Below are 23581 nucleotides of genomic sequence, written 5' to 3'. Positions count from 1 at the left end.
GGTTGCCTTCACCACGGCTTACGGGAGCTCTCTCTACCCCAATACACATATACACACACACAAATATACACGGTGCTAGTTGGCCGTTGACCCAGAAAAAGAGTTCATTCGCCCTTTGGAAGGTCTTGTTTTTAATCCTGTCAGGTCATGTCATATGCTACTGGTACCATGTAACCCAGTACTACCTGCCTCATGGTCGGGTCACCGGCGACTAAACTGGTTCCCCCACCAGACTTGTTTGGTGAGGAGGGCTGCTAGTCTCCCTGAAGGATTAAAAAAACATACATACATACATACATACATACATACATACATACATACATACACACTAACAGACAGGTGAGATTTATATAATAGATAACTTTATACTTCTTATACCTTTATTATTATTTTATAATTTTATACTATTTTATACATTTTATTCCGTTATTCTACCATTTGTTCATCCTTTATTTTATTCACTTTTTTATATTTATTCTTTATAATTCATCCCCTTATCTTTGTTATTTTATTATATTATTTCTAATAATTTATTCTTCATTTAAATATTAAGTTGTAATTCCAATACCTTTACTAATATATACGGACTTAGCATAAATATATATATATATGCATATATATATATATATATATATATATATATATATATATATATATATATATGTATATGTATATGTATATGTATATATATATGTATATATATATGTATATGTATATATATATCTATATGTATATGTATATATATATGTATATGTATATATATGTATATATATATATATATGTATATATATATATATATATATATATATATATATATATATATATATATATATATATATATATATATAATGATAAAACTCAAATGAGCTTGTAACAAGTGATGTAACCACTTTCCGGTTTATGACATCTAGTTGCGCATGCACGCATAAACATTAACGTTTAGACAATTGGACAGTAATCCCCTTACACTATTAATAACCACGGAACTAATGCGGCCCTTTATAACTAGAGGGCGTGATTAAAATCTTTTTTTTTCTTCCAATTTTTTAAAAGTCTGCTTACATTCTTATTGCCGATTTTCCAGTAGCTGATTACCCTTACCATAGCTTGGCATACTCCTGTATTTTATCTGCACATGCCAAACGAAATTCCGGATCGGTAAATGTACAAGTTCATATTACATTAAATTGTGTTTTTTTTTGTTGTTTTTTAAACAGCAAATACTTGAATCTATTCGGTCATATTTTTTTAACATATAAAATCCATTTCTTTTTTTAAACAAATTTAATACGTTGTTAAACAAAGCTGTAAAAAATGTCGTCAGCGTTCGATTCGTAGGAAAATTATGTTTAATTTTCGATTTTTGAGCGATTATTTGGAAAAATAGGTAATTTTACAGGATTAGGAAAGGTTTTTTTCCATGTTTGAGTAAACCGTCCGGATGCCATTAATCCGGAAATATGTTTCTATATAATTAGAAAAAGAAATTAAAACACTAATATATATATATATATATATATATATATATATATATATATATATATATATATATATATATATATATATATATATATATATATATATATATATATATATAACAAAGAACAAGCTAGGTAACATACAAATATCCGTGCATGAGGTCGCCAAGCTAATCAAGAACCTAGATTCCAGTAAAGCAACTGGCCCTGATGGCATCCCAATTATAGTGTTAAAAAAGCTTCAACCAGAACTTGCTCCCGTACTTACGAAAATATTTAAGTGCTGGCTTAAGGAGAAGTGCTTTCCGACTACCTGGAAGACCTCATTAGTTTGCCCTGTATTTAAGAATTCAGGTGATAAGTCATCTTCCTCTCAGTACAGACCAATAAGTCTTCTGTGTGTTATGAGTAAGTTGCTGGAATCCATATTAAATAGAGAAATAGTCAACCACCTCAGCAGGAATAACCTTCTTAGTGACACACAATATGGTTTCCGCTCTGCAAGATCTACTGCAGATGTGCTGACGGTTATACCTCACAGGATTAGTGAATCTCTTGACAAAGGCTTCCTTTCTAGGGCAATTGCTCTTGACATATCAAAGGCCTTCGACAAGGTATGGCATAAGGGTCTACTTCACAAGATTTCCAGCTACGGTATAACTGGAAATGTTTTCTCAATCATTAAATCATTTCTCTCCGATAGGCTCATAAGAGTAGTGGTAGATGGACAAAAATCGGAGGCCTGCAATATAAATGCTGGAGTCCCTCAGGGGTCAATCCTGGGCCCAACTCTCTTCCTGATCTACATCAATGACCTCCCTAAACATATACTTAAATCATTCGTTGACATCTATGCTGATGACACGACCATCTACGGCAACATATCAAAGGCTGTAAATGACAAAGTTCTCTCTGATTCTCTCTCCTCTGATCTTGAGCGTGTGGTTCAGTGGAGGAAGATGTGGCTAGTTACCTTTAATGCATCTAAAACCAAACTCCTATCCTTACATCATCAACGCTCTGATCCCCATCTGGCATCAATTGTGATGGATGGCTCTCGTCTGGGTGAGCCCCCATGTTTTGACAAGCTTCTGGGTTTGACATTTACTCCTGATCTGAAATGGAACACATACATCAAGTCTGTTGCCAAGGTCACTGGAAAGATGGTGGGATCCTTCTACCGCTCCAGAAGATATCTCACTACTGATGCAATTCTCTATCTATATAAAAGCCACATACGTCCAAGGATGGAATACTGTTGCCATATCTGGGCAGGAGCTGCTAAAAGCAGCCTATCCTGCCTTGACAGAGTACAAAATAGACTTCGTGGCTTAGTGGAGGATGCTCTTTTCTCTAACCTGCAGCCTCTCTCCCACAGAAGAGACGTTGTGAGCCTATCCTTGTTTTATCGTTATTTCCAAGGCAGGTGCTCGTCTGAACTCCAATCTCTGGTCCCCCCTTGCCAATCTTTCATGAAAAATACCCGTCTAGCTGAATCCACTGTGAAAAATTTCCCCCACTCTATATCTGTGCCTAAATCAAAACGCGGATTCCATGAACAAAGCTTCTTTCTTAGAACTGCACGCCTGTGGAACTCTGTTCCGTCTACCTGCTTCCCACCGGACTACAACTTGGATGTGTTCATGTTCAACATTAACAAATTCCTAATGAACCGCCCCCTTATCAAATCTCTACACTAACGTAATGTACTTGCAATAACCCTTATCCCCGAGTGGCTTCCGGGCTTGATAAGTGGTGATCACTGTGTAAAAAAAAAAAAAAAAAAAAAAATAAATATATATATATATATATATATATATATATATATATATTTATTTTATTTTTATATATATATATATATATATATATATATATATATTTATATTCAATAAATGTTTTGGTTTTAAAATATTTTTGTGTTCGGAAAAAAATCTTGTTTGTTACTTATTTGCTGCGGTAATTAGTGTTATCCCCCCCCCATTGCCGCCATCCGTATACTGCAGAATTTCCGAAAATAAAATAAATTAATAAAAACAAAACATTTTAAGTTAAATAAAAGATGTAATGTTTTCTCACTTACCTATTAAAAGTAACACGTGATTAGAACAAAACGTTTTCGATAAAATCGCTCGATCTGTTAGGGTTTCTAAATAATATGCTTATGTTTTAAAAAATGTCCAGCGTTTCGTCTATATGGTAAAAATGAACAAATCGCAAAACGATGTAAACATGATCTTTTTCCTTATATTAAAAATGTCAAATACATTTTTTATTTCTTTTTTTTTGTCGAGATTACTATTTAAAAAAAAGGAAAACAAATGTTTTTATATGTAATAAATTCTAACTACTTTTACTTACAAAACATATAAATCATTTAAGGAACAAAATATGTTAATGCAAAAATAACTTTTGTGTGTATTTGAAAATAAAAATAATGACCAATTGGTCTAGGGTCCTGACATTATAGCAGCATTTTGTCTAGGGTCCTGACATTATAGCCGCATTTTCGTATTGCGAAAATCTAGCTCTGCTAGAAAACTGCGGCCGCTGTCAAAAAAACAAACAAACCCTATTTTCTTTATGTCACAAATGTCACACTCATACATGAATTCCATAGCTAATATAACATACTGACCCAACGGGTCACGGGTAGTCTAGTATGTGTATATATATGTATATATGTATATGTATATATATCTATAATATAAAGCTGAACGTCTGTGTGTGTGTCTGGTCACGAATAGGCTCCTATATTCTTGACTATTATAGAAAACTGATCACATATAATGATAAAAGATGTATTGAGACACAGAAATGGGTATGTTTGATCTGGCATAATGATGATTCATTAAAATTGTGGGGTCTACGTACGCGCCTGGTCAACAAAGTATAGAAATAAAAAATTAAAAAATTAAAAAAAAAAAACGTTTACAAGTGTTTTTGATATAGATGTACATAATAATACTTTGATAAGTATGTTTTAACTTAAATAGGGATGGTATAATAAAATTTTAGGGTCTGCGTTCGCGTCTGGCCTTCATAGAATGGAAATAGGCACACACTTTAATAAAGACTTTTCATATCTATCTGCGTAAGTATACTTTGATAATTATGTTTCAGTTTGAAGAATTATGGTATAATAAAAATATGGGGTGTTCGTTCACGCCTGACCTCCATAGAATGGAGATATGTCACAAAGTTTAACAAGGTTTTTTAATATAGATCCACAGAATATTGTGATACGTGTTTCAGTGTGAACAGGTATGGTATAATAAATTATGGGGTTTATCTATTTTATTTTTACTTTCATCATATTTTGCTTTGGTTTTGATACCTCCAAATTCAAAGCTATCTCTTTACAACCCTTCCTTTTCATAACCTGTCATACTTTCATAAATCAGAGTTCATTTTCTGTAGGCTGTTTTTGAACCCAGTCAACGACGGGTACTTTTGCTAGTATATATATATATATATATATATATATATATATATATATATATATAAATTCACTTGTCATCCCTTTTTTAAAAGATGGAATTGCCTGATCATCGAAGACAAGATTCAAGCAAGGACAAGCAAGAGGTCCACAGAGTTTCAAAATTATATAGTTTATACATAGAAATACATTGCGTATCAAATTATTAACGAGTTTACATTTTTTTAAAAAAATATTTAAGGAATGAAATCCATGAAACTTTGAGAAAGTGCTTACAATACTATTCAGCTACTCCAGTCAGAAAATAAAAGTATTTAAAGCAGTATTAGCGAAATTATGGCAGATAGGAATATCTGTTGATTTCAGTGTGTCAAGTTATTAACGAGATTGAGAAAAAAAATACAATATACCCATAACTTGTTTATTGAAATAATTTTCAAACATTAACTGAACTATGAAAAATTCTTAGAGCACAATAACTACATAGCAGTTTCTACATCGACATAATTAGGAGGGGATATGTGATTCTTTTTTTATTTATGACTTGTAAAAGACGTTGGTCTACAGAATTAGTCAAATTTGTGATTTCATTAAGTTATTCCTTGCGATACATCTTGGAGAGTATCCCACAACTCATCTTTGCTCTTAAATTGGCATTCACTTGCACAGACATCGCTTCATGATACTCCAAAAGTTCTCAATTGGGTTCAAATCTGGTGAACTCGCAGACCACTCCATCGCAGAGAACCCCAGTTGTTGCAAACACTCTTGGCTTTTGTTTGCTGCATGCGAGGGAGCATTATCCTGCATAAAAATAATGGTTCTTCTGAACGTCAACCTTTTCTTCTTCAGACATCGTTCAAAGTGCCCCTTCAGAAAAGCTATGTAAGCATTTGACGTCATTTTGACACCTTCTGGGACTCTCCATGGGCCAACTAAAGTATCTCCGATAATCTCAGGTCAAATCATTATCCCACCACCAACTTGTTGGCGCCTTAAACGCTGATTACGATGTCGTCCATCTAGGACCCATCCCTTGCTCCAGACATCTGGGATATCAAGAGTAACACACACTTCATCCGTGAACAAAACTTTGGAAAAATCCGTTTTCATGTTGTCCTCTGCCCATTTCAATCGGTTTTGTATGTGGTGTTGCTTTAATGGAGGCTTTGCCACAGGCTTAACAGATTTTGCCACTTCTTTCAGAAGGCGACATTGAGTACTTTTTGAGACATTCTTCAATCCGGCTTCGTCAAAGACTTCTCGAGTTGTCTGCCCAGGGTTCTTAACAACTTCACGTTTAATTTTGAGTAGAGAACGGCGTGAAACAACTCCAGAGTTACCTGTATCAGCTCTCTTACGTACCTTTGTATGGGTCCTTGACAAAATTCTTCACAGTTTGACGGCATCTTCCTACCATTTTCGATATTTCGAGGGTAGTTTTACCTTTTGCTAGCTGTTCTGTAATAGTACTCTTTTCAGAACTACTCAAACCACCTTTACGACCCATTTTATTGACGAAACAAACTGCCTTGTTAATAATGTGACCTCAAATACCGTGGATTCAGCAATTATAATGGCAAGGAACAATACAAAAATTTCACAGTACGCGCAGCTCAGCATTGCCAACGTTTCCGAAGCTTTTGATATGAAACTACCGGTAAGTTTCTAAAACTGTTAAAAAAATGTTATCTCGTTAATTTGACATGCAGTGTATATTTATAAGTACAGGTGAATTTTCACAGGGCCTTACTAGTAAAATAATATTATTGATAGAATAGTGTTCTAAATTCTAGAGAAATGTTAGCATATACGCATTTTCTGCTATTTCTGTTTTTTCTAGAAATTTGTTCAAATAATTGTTCTTAACTTTTGTAAATATTTTTGATTTGGAATAATGAATTGAGTGTTTACGAATGGTTCAGGAAACTGAGGTTTAATCTTCAGTTGAATTACCAAAGATTACAATATAGTATGAACGTAACTGAGCATCTGTTTTTATTAATCAAATGATACAATTTGGGTATGCAGAAACCAATCACGTTGGTATTGTCAAGGTAAGTTAATTCACACACACAACACAACACACACACACACACACACACACACACACACACACACACACACACACACACACACACACACACACACACATTTATGCATGGCCCACTGACATACACACAATCCTCAGCCTAGTCACCAACAATAAAAATTGTTACTTTATGCATCCTTTGCTAAATGTGACAAGGTGAGGATTATGGATAAATAGAGTAATCCAGGGAAAGGAGTGCTGCCCTCCCTTACATCACAGTACAATAACTAATGAAAACGGAACTTTTAAGTCGCCCTTTACTATGGTCAATCAATTATTTTATTTTTTTTTATCATTTTTCAGAAGATTTATAAATTCTTACAATTCTTATAATTCCAGCCTGGTGATATTTGGTACAAGCCAACAGATAAATGTCAAAAATGTGAATGTGTTGGTGGCCAACTACATTGTTCACGAGTTTGTCCCATAGTTAAATGTGCTCAGGTAATTAAATATATTTTTCCAAGAAATTTTATAAATAAATTCATGTATTATTTCTCAATTATAAAATAGAATAAAAAAATAATTTACTTTTGTGTTGTCCAGTTTTCATATTCGAAATCTTATTTTAATATAATTATATTGTCACTTATGTTATTGCCAAAAACAAAGCAATAACACACACACACACACACACACACACACACACACACACACACACACACACACACACACACACACACACACACACACACACACTATGACACCTTCCAAAACTTGGCCCTGTGCATACTTATTGCTATATATCCTCCATTAATTCATCAATCACCCTAATTTTACACACTAGATCTGAATGGAAGCCTTACTCCCATTTAAAGAATATACATCATTACACATTTCTAGGAACGCGGGTATGTATAATACCTCAGGGAGTTGAACGCCCCTGTCTTGTTACCCTTGAGTGAAGTGTAGAACCTGTTAACCTTCTTCTGATATTCCAGGAGTTACCATACAGGAGTTAGATGGAGCTCCTCAGCTGTGATGAAGCCAATCCATTCAGGAAAAGGTAACTGATAAAAATCAAACTAGATAAAAATAGTAATCGTGTCACAAACAAAATATCTGCTTCAAATTTGTCATAAGCCAACACAGAAGGTGTAAGTTTACAAGACTATCATGAGACTAATCATGTCAATGTGCAAGATGGTTTAACCAGAGATAGTGAAATATAATCAAATGTTACAATAAGACGATCTTGTTCAAGAAAATGCCGAACACATTTGTGCATCAGTTCAAATGTGAAAAAGTCCAATTTAAGAGGCACATTTAGAACTGGATCACTTTGCTGTCTATAGAACAGCAGAGAACCTCACTGCAGCCAGTAAAAATCGTCCAAATCTTCAAGATGACTCAAGAAGTATACGGCTGGGCTGATTGATAGTGTGAGAGGGTGTGTTAAACACAACTTGGGGGGAGGGGGGTCACCCTTTATTTAACTGGTAAAAAAAACCTTGTTTATGTGTTGTTGTTTTTTTCTTGTTTAATTATTTATATGTTTTTATTGTTTTATTTTTATGCATAATTTTTATTAAAATTATTTTAACTTCAGGATGAAGAACTTTCCTATGATGTCCCAAACAAATGCTGCCCAGTATGCATAAAGCAAAGTAAGATCATATTCTTTACAACTCACGTTTAAAAAAATATTTTTTTGTTTATTTTTGTTATTTCGGTTTATCTCTGCTTTGTTTTCTTTTATTTTTGTTGTTTGTTTATTGCATAATTTTGAGAGTATGTTTGCATACTTTCTGGATATATAATCCTTTGATATTGTTTGATGTTTTGCCAATTTTGTGAGTGTTGCTCAGAATATTCCAGCAGGTGCATGGTATCATAAAAAACCTAGACATCTCGAAAGCATGTGGACCTGATCTCATCCCGGCTGTGCTGTTAAAAAATGCTCCGCCAAGGTTGCTCCATTCTCTCCAAACTTTACAACAAATACCTAATGAATCTTGCTTTCCTGACTGCTGGAAAACTGCTTCTGTGGTCCCAGTTTACAAGAATTCTGGCGAATGAACCAACCCATTAAATTATCGCCCTATTAGTCTCCTTCCACTTTTCACCAAAATATTTGAGCCCATAATCAATCAAGCTCTAGTCCATCACCTTACAGCTGCTAAACTTCTGACCGACCAATAATATGGATTTAGGCAAGCCCGTTCCATAGCAGATATCCTAACTGTAATCTCTTAATGTATATACCATTCACTGGACAAAGTGGGGGAGGATAGAGCAGTAGCCCTAGATCTATCTAAGGCTTTTGACAGGGTATGGTTTTCTCAGGAAAATCAGATCATATGGTATCACTGGAAGAATGCTTGGCATAGTTAAATCCTTCTTAAGTAAGAGAAAAATCCAGATTGTCCTCGATGGTCGTACATCTAAACAATATGATATAAATGCAGGAGTGCCTCAGGGGTCTAACCTTGGACCTTTATTACTCCTAATATTCATAAAATGACCTCCCTTATAAAATTGTCTCTGAGATGAGTATATTTGCTGATGACACCACACTCCATAACAGGCACGAGGGGAAAACAAATGAACACACATCTAAGAAAATGCAGAAACACTGGAGGAAGACCTCCAATCTGTAGTGGGATTGGGACAAAAATGGATGGTTACATTCAATACTGCCAGGACTAAGTTCGTTTCCTTCAATAATTACAAGAAACCTTCTCTACCGCTAATAGCAATGTCCAAAGACATATTACCTGAAAGTACTTCTTTTAAACTCCTCGGCCTAACATGCACAGGAAACATGAGTTGGAACAGATACATTGAGAGCATTGCCAAGGCCGTTGCGAAGAAGGTAGGCTCTCTCTACCATGCTAGAAAGCTACTTACTCCTGAAAGTATCCTGCAGCTCTATAAGGCCACCATTCGCCCATGGAGTATTGTTGTCACATTTGGGTTAGTGCAGCTGCTACTAATCTTTTACTCCTGAACAGGGTTCAAAAGACAGTTGCCAACCTGATAGGTCATCTAAGCTTCAGCCTCTGTCCCATCGACGAAATGTTGCATCCCTCTACCTGTTCTACAAATATTTTAATGGTGAATGCTCTGGCGAACTACAAGCACTTGTACCCCCGCAACATAAATACCTCCAATAAACCCAACAAGCAACTAAATTCCACCTCTACACAGTAGAGATCCCTAGGTGTAAGAAAGTCTTCTACTCCAATAGTTATTCCCCAGAACTGCTAGACTTTGGAACTCCCTTCTGGGATTCTGCTTTCTTAACTGTGTACTGACATGCAGAAGTTCAAGTGTAATGTGAACAGACATCTTGCTACTCATCCCCCTTCATAATATCCCTGTCTTATGTCCATGATAGTAGCCCCCTACTTCAAATTGGCATTGTGCCTTGTTTGAGGTGAAAATTTAATTAAAAAGAAAAAAAAAAGCTTACATAAACTGCAGGAATATAACAAAATGCTCAGCCAACGCAGCATACGACAGTTAATAAATTAGTTTTAATTGTGCAAAAATTTTAATCATTCAAAATAAATCATTTTAGTAAAGCCATCACAATGAATCTGATAGGGTTGCAGATTATTCTACACTTACTTGGAAAAAAAAGTTCTTTCATTTTGCCAGGAATGGAAATTAATCAGAAATACATGTGATCTCACAATATTGCAACTGTTTGAAAGAGTGTGTCATCGATCTGGAACACACTGACTGATTGGAAAATTTAATATGAGACATTTACAAAGAATACTTACTTAGGAATACCTAAAAAAAAAAAACAGCCTACCCCCTAACTTTAACAGAAAAAAGAAACAGAATAGACACAAATAAAACAGTAACATTTCTTACGATTCTATGCCTCTATAGAAAAGGATTTCCATTTTTCTTCATTGAAATTACTATACAATAAATGTTTTCTATTATGATGTTTTCTTTTTTTGCTACTGGAAATGTTTTCTCAATCATTAAATCATTTCTCTCCGATAGGCTCATAAGAGTAGTGGTAGATGGACAAAAATCGGAGGCCTGTAATATAAATGCTGGAGTCCCTCAGGGGTCAATCCTGGGCCCAACTCTCTTCCTGATCTACATCAATGACCTCCCTAAACACATACTTAAATCATTCATTGACATCTATGCTGATGACACGACCATCTACGGCAACACATCAAAGGCTGTAAATGACAAAGTTCTCTCTGATTCTCTCTCCTCTGATCTCGAGCGCGTGGTTCAGTGGGGGAAGATGTGGCTGGTTACCTTTAATGCGTCCGAAACCAAACTCCTATCCTTACATCATCAACGCTCTGATCCCCATCTGGCATCAATTGTGATGGATGGCTCTCCTCTGGGTGAGCCCCTGTGTTTTGACAAGCTTCTGGGTTTGACCTTTACTCTTGATCTGAAATGGAACACATACATCAAGTCTGTTGCCAAGGTCGCTGGAAAGATGGTGGGATCCTTCTACCGCTCCAGAGGATATCTCACTACTGATGCAATTCTCTATCTATATAAAAGCCAAGTACATCCAAGGATGGAATACTGTTGCCATATCTGGGCAGGAGCTGCTAAAAACAGCCTATCCTGCCTTGACAGAGTACAAAATAGACTTCGTGGCTTAGTGGGGGATGCCCTTTTCTCTAACCTGCAACCTCTCTCCCACAGAAGAGACGTTGTGAGCCTATCCTTGTTTTATCGTTATTTCCATGGCAGGTGCTCGTCTGAACTCCAATCTCTGGTTCTCCCTCGCCAATCTTTCACGAAAAACACCCGTCTAGCTGAATCCACTGTGAAAAATTTCCCCCACTCTATATCTGTGCCTACATCAAAACGCGGATTCCATGAACAAAGCTTCTTTCTTAGAACTGCACGCCTGTGGAACTCTGTTCCGTCTGCCTGCTTCCCACCGGACTACAACTTGGATGTCTTCAAGTCCAATGTTAACAAATTCCTAATGAACCGCCCCCTTAAGTAAACACTTCATCAACTCTCCACACTAACGTAATGTACTTGCCATAAACCTTATCCCTGAGTGGCTTCCGGGCCTTGATAAGTGGTAATCACTGTGTAAAAAAAAAAAAAAAAAATTTAAAATTTGATCACAGCTCTGTATATTTTGGTGGTTTACATAAACTGCCGGAATATGCTGATGCAACATCACGCATTAACGGGTCGTTCACCACATAAGTATGAAAAATATAGTTTTGAAAAGATAATATAATTCAATAAAGTTTTTGTTGTTTGTTTAATGCATAATTTTCAGAGGATCTTTGCATACTTTCTAGATGCATACTCCTTCGATATTGATGCTTTGCAAATTCTTCCACCATTAATAAAGACCACATCCAGGAAATGAATTTCTGTCTATCAATCTCAGCCTATATAGTGTTTGACCTTCCTTCACTTTTAATATAGACATAAAGATATTCCATTATTATTATCATTAACTCACTAGGACGTCTCAAACAGATCATCATTAGTGATTGTTCACTGATAATAACTGGTGGTATTCTTTAGAGTCTGAGCGATAAGTATCCTTGAACTGGAATAGATACATTGAGAGCATTGCCAAGGCTGCTGCAAGGAAGGTTGGCTCCCTCTACCGTGCTAGAAAACTGCTTACGCCTGACAGTATCCTGTACCTCTATAAGGCCACCATTCGCCCATGTATGGAGTACTGCTGTCACATCTGGGCTGGTGCATCTACTGCTTGTCTCTCGCTCCTGGACAGGGTTCAAAAGAGAGTCGCCAACCTGATAGGTCCTGAACTGTCATCTAGGCTTCAGCCTCTGTCCCATCGACGAGATGTTGCATCCCTCTGCCTGTTCTACAAATACTTTAATGGTGAATGCTCTGACGAACTGCAAACACTTGTACCTCCCCGACGTAACTACCCCCAACAAACCCGATAAGCTAGTAAGTCTCATCCCTTTACAGTAGAGATCCCTAGGTACAAGAAAGCCTTTTACTCCAATAGTTTCTTCCCCAGAACTGCATGTCTTTGGAACTCCCTTCCGGGATTCTGCTTTCCCAACTGTACTGATATGCAGAAGTTCAAGTGTAATGTGAACAAACATCTTTCTACTCATCTCCCTTCATAATGGCCCTGCTAATTAAGTCCCTGATAGTAGCCCCCTGCTTCAAAGTGGCACTGTGCTTTGTTTGGGGTGAAAATTGAATAAAAAAAAATTTTTTTTTAAATCCTGACCTCTTTCCATAACCATTGCAAATGATTTTGCATTGTCACACCAGTCACTTATTGATTACTTGCTGTCAATCATTGTTTTCCTCTTGCGTTTGGGTGACAATAAGTCTCCTCAAGGTCTAGTACTCTGCACTTTTCTAGTAGAGGTCCAGGCATTGCTCTCTTTCCTCAGTCTTTCTATCCTCCTTGATCCTTCATGACTTTTGTGTAATATTAGCTGGGGCTGGTGCCATCATATTATTGTTTTTTCTTGAGGGAGTGCAGATTAGAAAATCTTTTACAGTTTCAATTACTTGGGTTTCATGTTGGAGTCCATGCTCTTTCTATGTTTTCTTTCTATTAAAAATTCCATGTTACTGGTTAGTGTTAAAATTATTATTATTTGTACTCATTAGGAGTTTTCACACAGGCCATCATCAGAGATTACTCATTGATAATAACCGATGGTGTTTCTTGAGGTCTGGGTGACAATAAGTCTCCCCATATTTCCAGTACTCTCCATCTCTTTCCATAACCTTTGCAAATGCCTTTGTGTTATTGCAACAGCTGTTTGCCATTGATTTCTCACTAGCAACGACCATTGCTCTTCACTGGAATTTAGGTGACAATAAACCTCAACAAGATCCTAGTACTTTTCGCACTCATCCAGTGGAAGTCTGGTTAGTGATTTCCCTCATCAGTACTTCTATCCTCCTTAAGCCTTCAGGATTATTTTACCTTATCTCTATTATCTTTATTTTATTTGCCTGTCTCTATGTTTGTTTCACTTTTTCTTAGAAACTATTGGACCAATCTGCCTGAAATTTTGTATGGACCTTTGTTATGATAAAGTGCAGCAAACTAAGTATTATGGTATCCTTTAGATTCATTTAGGGAGTAATAGGATTAAAATTTAATACAAATGAACACAAATGTAACAATACTCCATCATCAATTTGTCATAAATGATTCATTTTTAGTTTGTCCGTTTTTTAATGGACAATATAATAATTATTATTATTATTATGTACTCACTAGGAGTATTCACACAAGTCATCATCAAAGATTGCTCTTTGAGAACAACTTGTAGTGTTTCTTGGAGTCAGACTTCCAGTACTCTCCACCTCTTTTGATAATCTTGGCAAAAAAATTTGCGTTATCGCAATAGGCACTTACCATTGATTTCTCATTGGCAGCAACCATTGGTATTCACTGGTATTTGGGTGGCAATAAGCCTCCAAAAGGTCCCAGTCCTTTCTGCACTCAGCCAGCGGAGGCCTGACTAGTGCTTTCTCTCCTCAGTCTTTCCATCCTCCTTGATTCTCATTATTTGGTGTGATGTCCATTTATGGTAACACTCACAAAAAAAAAAAAATTATTATTAATTGTAGTACTAGTGCTAACTAAATCTGTATAAAAATTACCAAAATTTGAATGTTTATATATTGATATGAATAAATGTGAAAGTTTTAGTTTTGTATTTACAACAAAGTTATGAAAGAACTGTTTCAAGCATTTCAAATGGCGAACCTTACAAAGCCATAGAGACCAGGCGAAGCCACCCAGTTTCAAATAATTTGAATAAATATGATAAAAATACATTTTCTAATATAACTTTTATCTTACAAACATAAATGGTATAAAAACTTTACAAAATAACTTTATTGTCTCGTTTACTCTTTTGCAGATATTACTTGCCGCTTAACAGAAGGAATGGACTATTTGGTTGATACGCTCACTGGATGCAAATCCGTTGATAAGATCAAATACTTTTATTGCGTAGGCAGCTGTGGTTCTAGCTCAGAAGTACCAGTCCTTATGAATCTGAAGAACAGTTCACGCAGCCAACAGAACTGTACCTGCTGCCAGGGAAATGTATCCAAACCCAAACCAATTAATATCATTTGTGAGGTCGAGAAAATAGGCTATTATTCTGACATGGAAAGTTGTAGTTGTAAAGAATGCTCAAATAGTAAGTATGGAATGTCTCCATTTCGTTTAAGTTAATTTTATAAATCAATCATTTATTATGAATATTAAACACAGTTTAACCAACAAAAAAACTTACTTGAAAATAGAAAAAAATTAAAGCCGTAATTGCAATTATTACAATTGGTTACATTTTTACTTTTCTTGTTATTAGGTGACAGTGGGAGTACTTCCAATCGCAAGGGAAAATGGTCCTCTACCTTAATTTATGACTAATAAAAAATAAATTTAATTGAAAATACAATTCCTAAGTTTTTACAAAACAGATTTTTTTTTTTTATATTTATATAAAACTGAAGAAACTTACCCTTAACCTCAGGTGACTTCAAGGTCTTAATAAGGTGACTCTCTAGTAAAAAAAAAAAATGAAACAGAATTATTGACCTCCTATTAAAAAATCTATTAATTATAAACATGTTCTGAATAATTACAGATCATGATTAATCAGATTCTCCTTAGATTACTAAAGTTAAGTGACATTGATCAGTACCAGATTAGTAATCATTTGAGAATACCAGGCACTGTATGTGGGAGGATGGAAAACCTTCCTCTCCAAAACAATGAATACAGCCCTGAAAATAAGTTTAGTAAGTATTTCACTACAGTCAACTACACCATGTTGAAATGATAAAACAACATTATGCTCCAACTGGAAATTATGCACTCAATTATGTGGTGAAGCACTCAGAAGAGAGTATACTGTTGGTTCGTTTTGTTTTATTCACTAGAATTTATCAATGTATATCAATTGAACGTGTGAATAATTACACTTGAGAACTACTTTATTTGCCACTCAATGACCATTTCTCATGACATAACTATTTTCCAGCACATAATATTTCATCAGTACTTAACTATATACCATTCTCTGAATATTTACCAACACATGACTATTTAACAGTCTAAAACTATTTAACACGACTGAACTATTTATTAGTAAATGACTGTTTACCAGTACAACTTCATATGTATTTACAAGTACATAACTATTTACAAATCTAAGGTGATATACTAGTTAATAACTATTTACCACTTCATCAGTATTTACTAGGATATAACTATCTACCAGTACATAACTATTTACCACTTAATAACTATTTACCACTTAATAATTATTTACCACTTAATAACTATTTACCAGTACATAACTATTTACCACTTAATAACTATTTCACAGTACATAACTATTTTCCACTTAATAACTATTTACCAGTACATAACTATTTACCACTTAATAACTATTTCCCAGTACATAACTATTTACCATTTAATAACTATTTACCAGTACATAACTATTTACCAGTACATAACTATTTACCACTTAATAACTATTTACCAGTACATAACTATTTACCCCTTAATAACTATTTACCACTTAATAACTATTTCACAGTACATAACTATTTACCACTTAATAACAATTTACCAGCACATAACTATTTACCACTTAATAACTATTTACCAGTACATAACTATTTACCACTAAATAACTATTTCCCAGTACATAACTATTTACTATTTAATAACTATTTACCAGCACATAACTCTTTACCACTTAATAACTATTTCACAGTACATAACTATTTACCACTTAATAACTATTTACCACTTAATAACTATTTAACACTTAATAACTATTTACCAGTACATAACTATTTACCACTTAATAACTATTTCACAGTACATAACTATTTACCATTTAATAACTATTTCACAGTACATAACTATTTACCACTTAATAACTATTTACCAGTACATAACTATTTACCACTTAATAACTATTTACCACTTAATTAAACTATTTCACAGTACATAACTATTTTCCACTTAATAACTATTTTCCAGCACATAACTATTTACCACTTAATAACTATTTACCACTTAATAACTATTTACAACTTAATAACTATTTCACAGTACATAACTATTTACCACTTAATAACTATTTACCACTTAATAACTATTTCACAGTACATAACTATTTACCACCTAAAACCTATTTACCAGTACATAACTATTTACCATTTAATAACTATTTACCACTTAATAACTATTTCACAGTACATAACTATTTACCACTTAATAACTATTTACCAGCACATGACTATTTACCACTTAATAACTATTTACCACTTAATAACTATTTACCTCTTAATAATTATTTCCCAGTACATAACTATTTACCACTTAATAACTATTTGCCAGTACATAACTATTTACCACTTAATAACTATTTTCCAGTACATAACTCTTTACCACTTAATAACTATTTACCAGTACATTACCATTTACCATTTAATAACTATTTACCAGCACATAACTCTTTACCACTTAATAACTATTTCTCAGTACATAAGTATTTACCACTTAATAACTATTTCACAGTACATAACTATTTACCACTTAATAACTATTTACCAGCACATAACTATTTACCACTTAATAACTATTTCACAGTACATAACTATTTTCCACTTAATAACTATTTACCAGTACATAACTATTTACCACTTAATTACTATTTCACAGTACATAACTATTTACCACTTAATAACTATTTACCACTTAATAACTATTTCACAGTACATAACTATTTACCACTTAATAACTATTTACCAGTACATAACTATTTACAACTTAATAACTATTTACCACTTAATAACTATTTCACAGTACATAACTATTTACCACTTAATAACTATTTAACAGTATATAACTATTTACCACTTAATAACTATTTACCAGTACATAACTATTTACCACTTAATAACTATTTCACAGTACATAACTATTTACCACTTAATAACTATTTACCACTTAATAACTATTTACCACTTAATAACTATTTCACAGTACATAACTATTTACCACTTAATAACTATTTTCCAGCACATAAATATTTACCACTTAATAATTATTTACCAGTACATAACTATTTACCACTTAATAACTATTTCACAGTACATAACTATTTACCACTTAATAACTATTTACCACTTAATAACTATTTCACAGTACATAACTATTTACCACTTAATAACTATTTACCAGCACATAACTCTTTACCACTTAATAACTATTTCACAGTACATAACTATTTACCACTTAATAACTATTTCCCAGTACATAACTATTTACCACTTAATAACTATTTCACAGTACATAACTATTTACCACTTAATAACTATTTCACAGTACATAACTATTTACCACTTAATAACTATTTACCAGTACATAACTATTTACCACTTAATAACTATTTACCAGTTTATTTAAGTGGTAAATAGTTATGTACTGTGAAATAGTTATTAAGTGGTAAATATTTATGTACTGGGAAATTGTTATTAAGTGGTAAATAGTTATGTACTGTGAAATAGTTATTAAGTGGTAAAGAGTTATGTGCTGGTAAATAGTTATTAAATAATAAATAGTTATGCACTGGGAAATAGTTATTAAGTGGTAAATAGTTATGTACTGGTAAATAGTTATTAAGTGGTAAATAGTTATGTGCTGGTAAATAGTTATTAAGTGGTAAATAGTTATGTACTGTGAAATAGTTATTAAGTGGTAAATAGTTATGTACTGGTAAATAGTTATTAAGTGGTAAATAGTTATGTACTGGTAAATAGTTATTAAATAGTAAATAGTTATGTACTGGGAAATAGTTATTAAGTGGTAAATAGTTATGTACTGTTAAATAGTTATTAAGTGGTAAATAGTTATGTAGTGGTAGATAGTTATGAAGTGGTAAATAGTTATGTACTGTGAAATAGTTATTAAGTGGTAAATAGTTATGTACTGGGAAATAGTTATCAAGTGGTAAATAGTTATGTACTGTGAAATAGTTATTAAGTGGTAAATAGTTATGTACTGGTAAATAGTTATTAAGTGGTAAATAGTTATGTACTGGTAGATAGTTATTAAGTGGTAAATATAGTTATTAAGTGGTAAAGAGTTATGTGCTGGTAAATAGTTATTAAATGGTAAATAGTTATGTACTGGGAAATAGTTATAAAGTGGTAAATAGTTATGTAATGGTAAATAGTTATTAAGTGGTTAATAGTTATGTGCTGGTACATAACTATTTACAACTTAATAACTATTTCCCAGTATATAACTATTTACCATTTAATAACTATTTACCAGTACATAACTATTTACCACTTAATAACTATTTACCAGCACATAACTATTTACCATTTAATAACTATTTACCAGCACATAACTAATTACCACTTAATAACTATTTACCAGTACATAACTATTTACGACTTAATAACTATTTCCCAGTACATAACTATTTACCATTTAATAACTATTTACCAGCACATAACTCTTTACCACTTAATAACTATTTCACAGTACATAACTATTTACCACGTAATAACTATTTCCCAGTACATAACTATTTACCACTTAATAACTATTTCACAGTACATAACTATTTTCCACTTAATAACTATTTACCAGCACATAACTATTTACCACTTAACTATTTACCAGTACATAACTATTTACCACTTAATAACTATTTCACAGTACATAACTATTTTCCACTTAATAACTATTTACCAGTACATAACTATTTACCACTTAATTACTATTTCACAGTACATAACTATTTACCACTTAATAACTATTTACCACTTAATAACTATTTCACAGTACATAACTATTTACCACTTAATAACTATTTACCAGTACATAACTATTTACCACTTAATAACTATTTACCAGTACATAACTATTTACCACTTTATAACTATTTACCAGCACATAACTATTTACCACTTAATAACTATTTACCAGTACATAACTATTTACCACATAATAACTATTTCCCAGTACATAACTATTTACCATTTAATAACTATTTACCAGCACATAACTATTTACCACTTAATAACTATTTCACAGTACATAACTATTTACCACTTAATAACTATTTCCCAGTACATAACTATTTACCACTTAATAACTATTTCACAGTACATAACTATTTACCACTTAATAACTATCTACCAGTACATAACTATTTACCACTTAATAACTATTTACCACTTAATAACTATTTCACAGTACATAACTATTTACCACTTAATAACTATCTACCAGTACATAACTATTTACCACTTAATAACTATTTACCAGTACATAACTATTTACCACTTAATAACTATTTCACAGCACATAACTATTTACCACTTGATAACTATTTACCAGCACATAACTATTTACCACTTAATAACTATTTACCAGTACATAAGTATTTACCACTTAATAACTATTTCCCAGTACATAACTATTTACAACTTAATAACTATTTCACAGTACATAACTATTTACCACTTAATAACTATCTACCAGTACATAACTATTTACCACTTAATAACTATTTACCAGTACATAACTATTTACCACTTAATAACTATTTCACAGTACATAACTATTTACCACTTAATAACTATTTCTCAGTACATAACTATTTAGCACTTAATAACTATTTCACAGTACCTAACTATTTACCACTTAATAACTATTTACCAGTACATAACTATTTACCACTTAATAACTATTTACCACTTAATAACTATTTCACAGTACATAACTATTTACCACTTAATAACTATTTACCAGTACATAACTATTTACAACTTAATAACTATTTACCACTTAATAACTATTTCACAGTACATAACTATTTACCACTTAATAACTATCTACCAGTACATAACTATTTACCACTTAATAACTATTTACCAGTACATAACTATTTACCACTTAATAACTATTTCACAGCACATAACTATTTACCACTTGATAACTATTTACCAGCACATAACTATTTACCACTTAATAACTATTTACCAGTACATAACTATTTACCACTTATAACTATTTCACAGTACATAACTATTTACCACTTAATAACTATTTACCAGTACATAACTATTTACCACTTAATAACTATTTACCAGTACATAACTATTTACCACTTAATAACTATTTCACAGTACATAACTATTTACCACTTAATAACTATTTACCAGCACATAACTATTTACCACTTTATAACTATTTACCAGCACATAACTATTTTCCACTATATAACTATTTACCAGTACATAACTATTTACCACTTAATAACTATTTCACAGTACATAACTATTTTCCACTTAATAACTATTTACCAGTACATAACTATTTACCACTTAATAACTATTTCATAGTACATAACTATTTACGACTTAATAACTATTTACCACTTAATAACTATTTCACAGTACATAACTATTTACCACTTAATAACTATTTACCAGTACATAAATATTTACCACTTAATAACTATTTACCACTTAATAAATATTTACTAGTTCATAACTGTATATATACCATTCGGTACGGACCCGACCATGGAAGATCAGATAATAAATAAACATGAATTTATAAGATCAAAAAATCTAATCTTGGTCGCCCCTTCGGGGCCCGTAGTGCAGTTGATAGAGATGTTGAATCTCTTCGGTTCCAGATGAGAATTGTCTGAAGATAGCGGTTTCAATCCTACCCAAAGCCGGCCAGAGGCTTACTTTGCCAAAAACGTGCTGAGACGACAACAACTAAGGATGGCAGTGATTGCTGAGAATGCAGTTAGGATTTTCGAAGTTCCTATCCGTTGTGGTTACCACCTGACGAAGGCCAGAGGAATAGTTGGCCGAAACATTGTGAAAGGACAACTCAGAAAAGATGAAGATAACAGTCTGCAACAAAATAAATTAATATAAATAATACTCATCTCAATAATGAATTCCAATTTATATAGTTCATAACTATTTACCAGTTAATAAGTTATATTCAGATAGCATTTTTGGAATTCACCAGCTGCGACAATCGGGCTTTAGTGTATTCCAATTCTGTACATCTCTTTCTTTTTCTCTCTCTCTCTTTCCCTCTCTCTCATATATATATATATATATATATATATATATATATATATATATATATATATAACTACTTCATTTACTCACATAAAATTAATATACGAAAGTATAGATTCATGCGTAAACTTTGGTGGATACTAGAAAGCTGATTGGCTAACTAAATCCTCAATAAAAGAGGACCATATAAAAACGATAAACAACCACAGAATTCGCGCATAAGCCTGAGGAATCCTAGAGTGGATGAAACGCCGAATATTCAGTGTAGCTTAATCGCCATATATATTTTATAAATTACTATATATATATATATATATATATATATACATATATATATATATATATATATATATATATATTAGTAGTCAAATCATTAATAATAGAAGAGCTAGTAACAATATGTCTTAGTTATCTTTATTTGAGAATTTTTTTCTCAATTTCTCACTGATGTATTTCTTTTCCTTTCAGGTTAACTTTCCCTTTCTCCATCAAATGTTTCCTGCAAGATTACAACCAATCTCTGTTTATCTTGAAAAGTAGTATTTTCCTAAAGATAATTGTAAATAGTTGTGAATATGACAACAAATCAATTATTCAATAAAACTTCTTTTCATACAGCATGCTTTTGTTCATTTCGTTAATACATAACAAATTATATCTCTGTGAATGAGTTTCATTTCCTTCTTTGCACAGCTAAAACTAAATAAAGATTAGAGAAGCACAGTTTCTTTTCAAGAAGCACTCATCTGTGGAGCACAATACAATCTTCCTTATGAAGCAAAATGTTCAACCTGTTGTTATTCTCAGTCCGCTGGCATAAGTCAACATTGTTTTGACCTTTGAGCTTTCCAATACCCCCACAAATCTAACTTGCTCTTATGACATGAGATACAGGTTATATATATATATATATATATATATATATATATATATATATATATATATATATATATATATGTACAAGCAGGGAGACCCAACGTTGCCTGGGATTGAATGAGGATCAACAAATGTGCCACACTTCCAATACTTTTATTGTCATCGAAATCTGTGAAATTGCCCATTTGTCAGTCAATATTTATTGATTGCTTGCTCTAGTCAGAGACTCACTGCGGTGCGCCAGGAGGAAGCTCATTGTATTGGTTGAATTGACCACACTTAATTTCAGTGTTCCAAACTTCTGGTCAGGCGTTGAGACATCGACTAAAACGTCACGCATTAAGGGTTTGAACCTGCCTGCCTACTACCACTTTTTTTTAACAACACCGCTGTCCACCCAGGCTGCCTACTGTTGTTGTGATCCCATCGCTATACCACTTTTTTGGTGGAGCTCCTTACTACACCATCTACACACACCTGGGACCCCTGCTACTGTTGTTTTTATTCCCCTAAACACCTGGACTCCCTCGCTAGTTATATATATATATATATATATATATATATATAAATTCGTATTCCTATCTGTTTGTTTGTTCACAATTTGATTACTATATACAA

At 32.9% G+C, this 23581-nt stretch overlaps 1 protein-coding gene across 1 annotated transcript in view; it reads left to right on the top strand.

The window, feature by feature from the left end:
* The window catches only part of LOC145291107 (uncharacterized), a 416667-nt gene extending 393960 nt beyond the window's left edge, over positions 1-22707 (top strand). Inside the window, exons 52-55 of the mRNA XM_080136623.1 lie at positions 7346-7450; positions 8556-8613; positions 14851-15135; positions 22556-22707. Of these exons, the coding sequence (XP_079992749.1) occupies positions 7346-7450; positions 8556-8613; positions 14851-15135; positions 22556-22560 (453 nt within the window). The 3' untranslated portion in view covers positions 22561-22707. The remainder of the gene's footprint in view (positions 1-7345; positions 7451-8555; positions 8614-14850; positions 15136-22555) is intronic.
* Positions 22708-23581: the final 874 nt, after the last annotated feature.

The sequence above is a fragment of the Euprymna scolopes genome, chromosome 12, assembly GCF_053919585.1.
Source record: "Euprymna scolopes isolate OS-2025 chromosome 12, ASM5391958v1, whole genome shotgun sequence".
NCBI classification, from domain to species: domain Eukaryota; kingdom Metazoa; phylum Mollusca; class Cephalopoda; order Sepiida; family Sepiolidae; genus Euprymna; species Euprymna scolopes.
The sequence above is the reverse complement of the archived record's forward strand: the minus strand, read 5'-3'. Positions and strand labels throughout refer to the sequence as shown.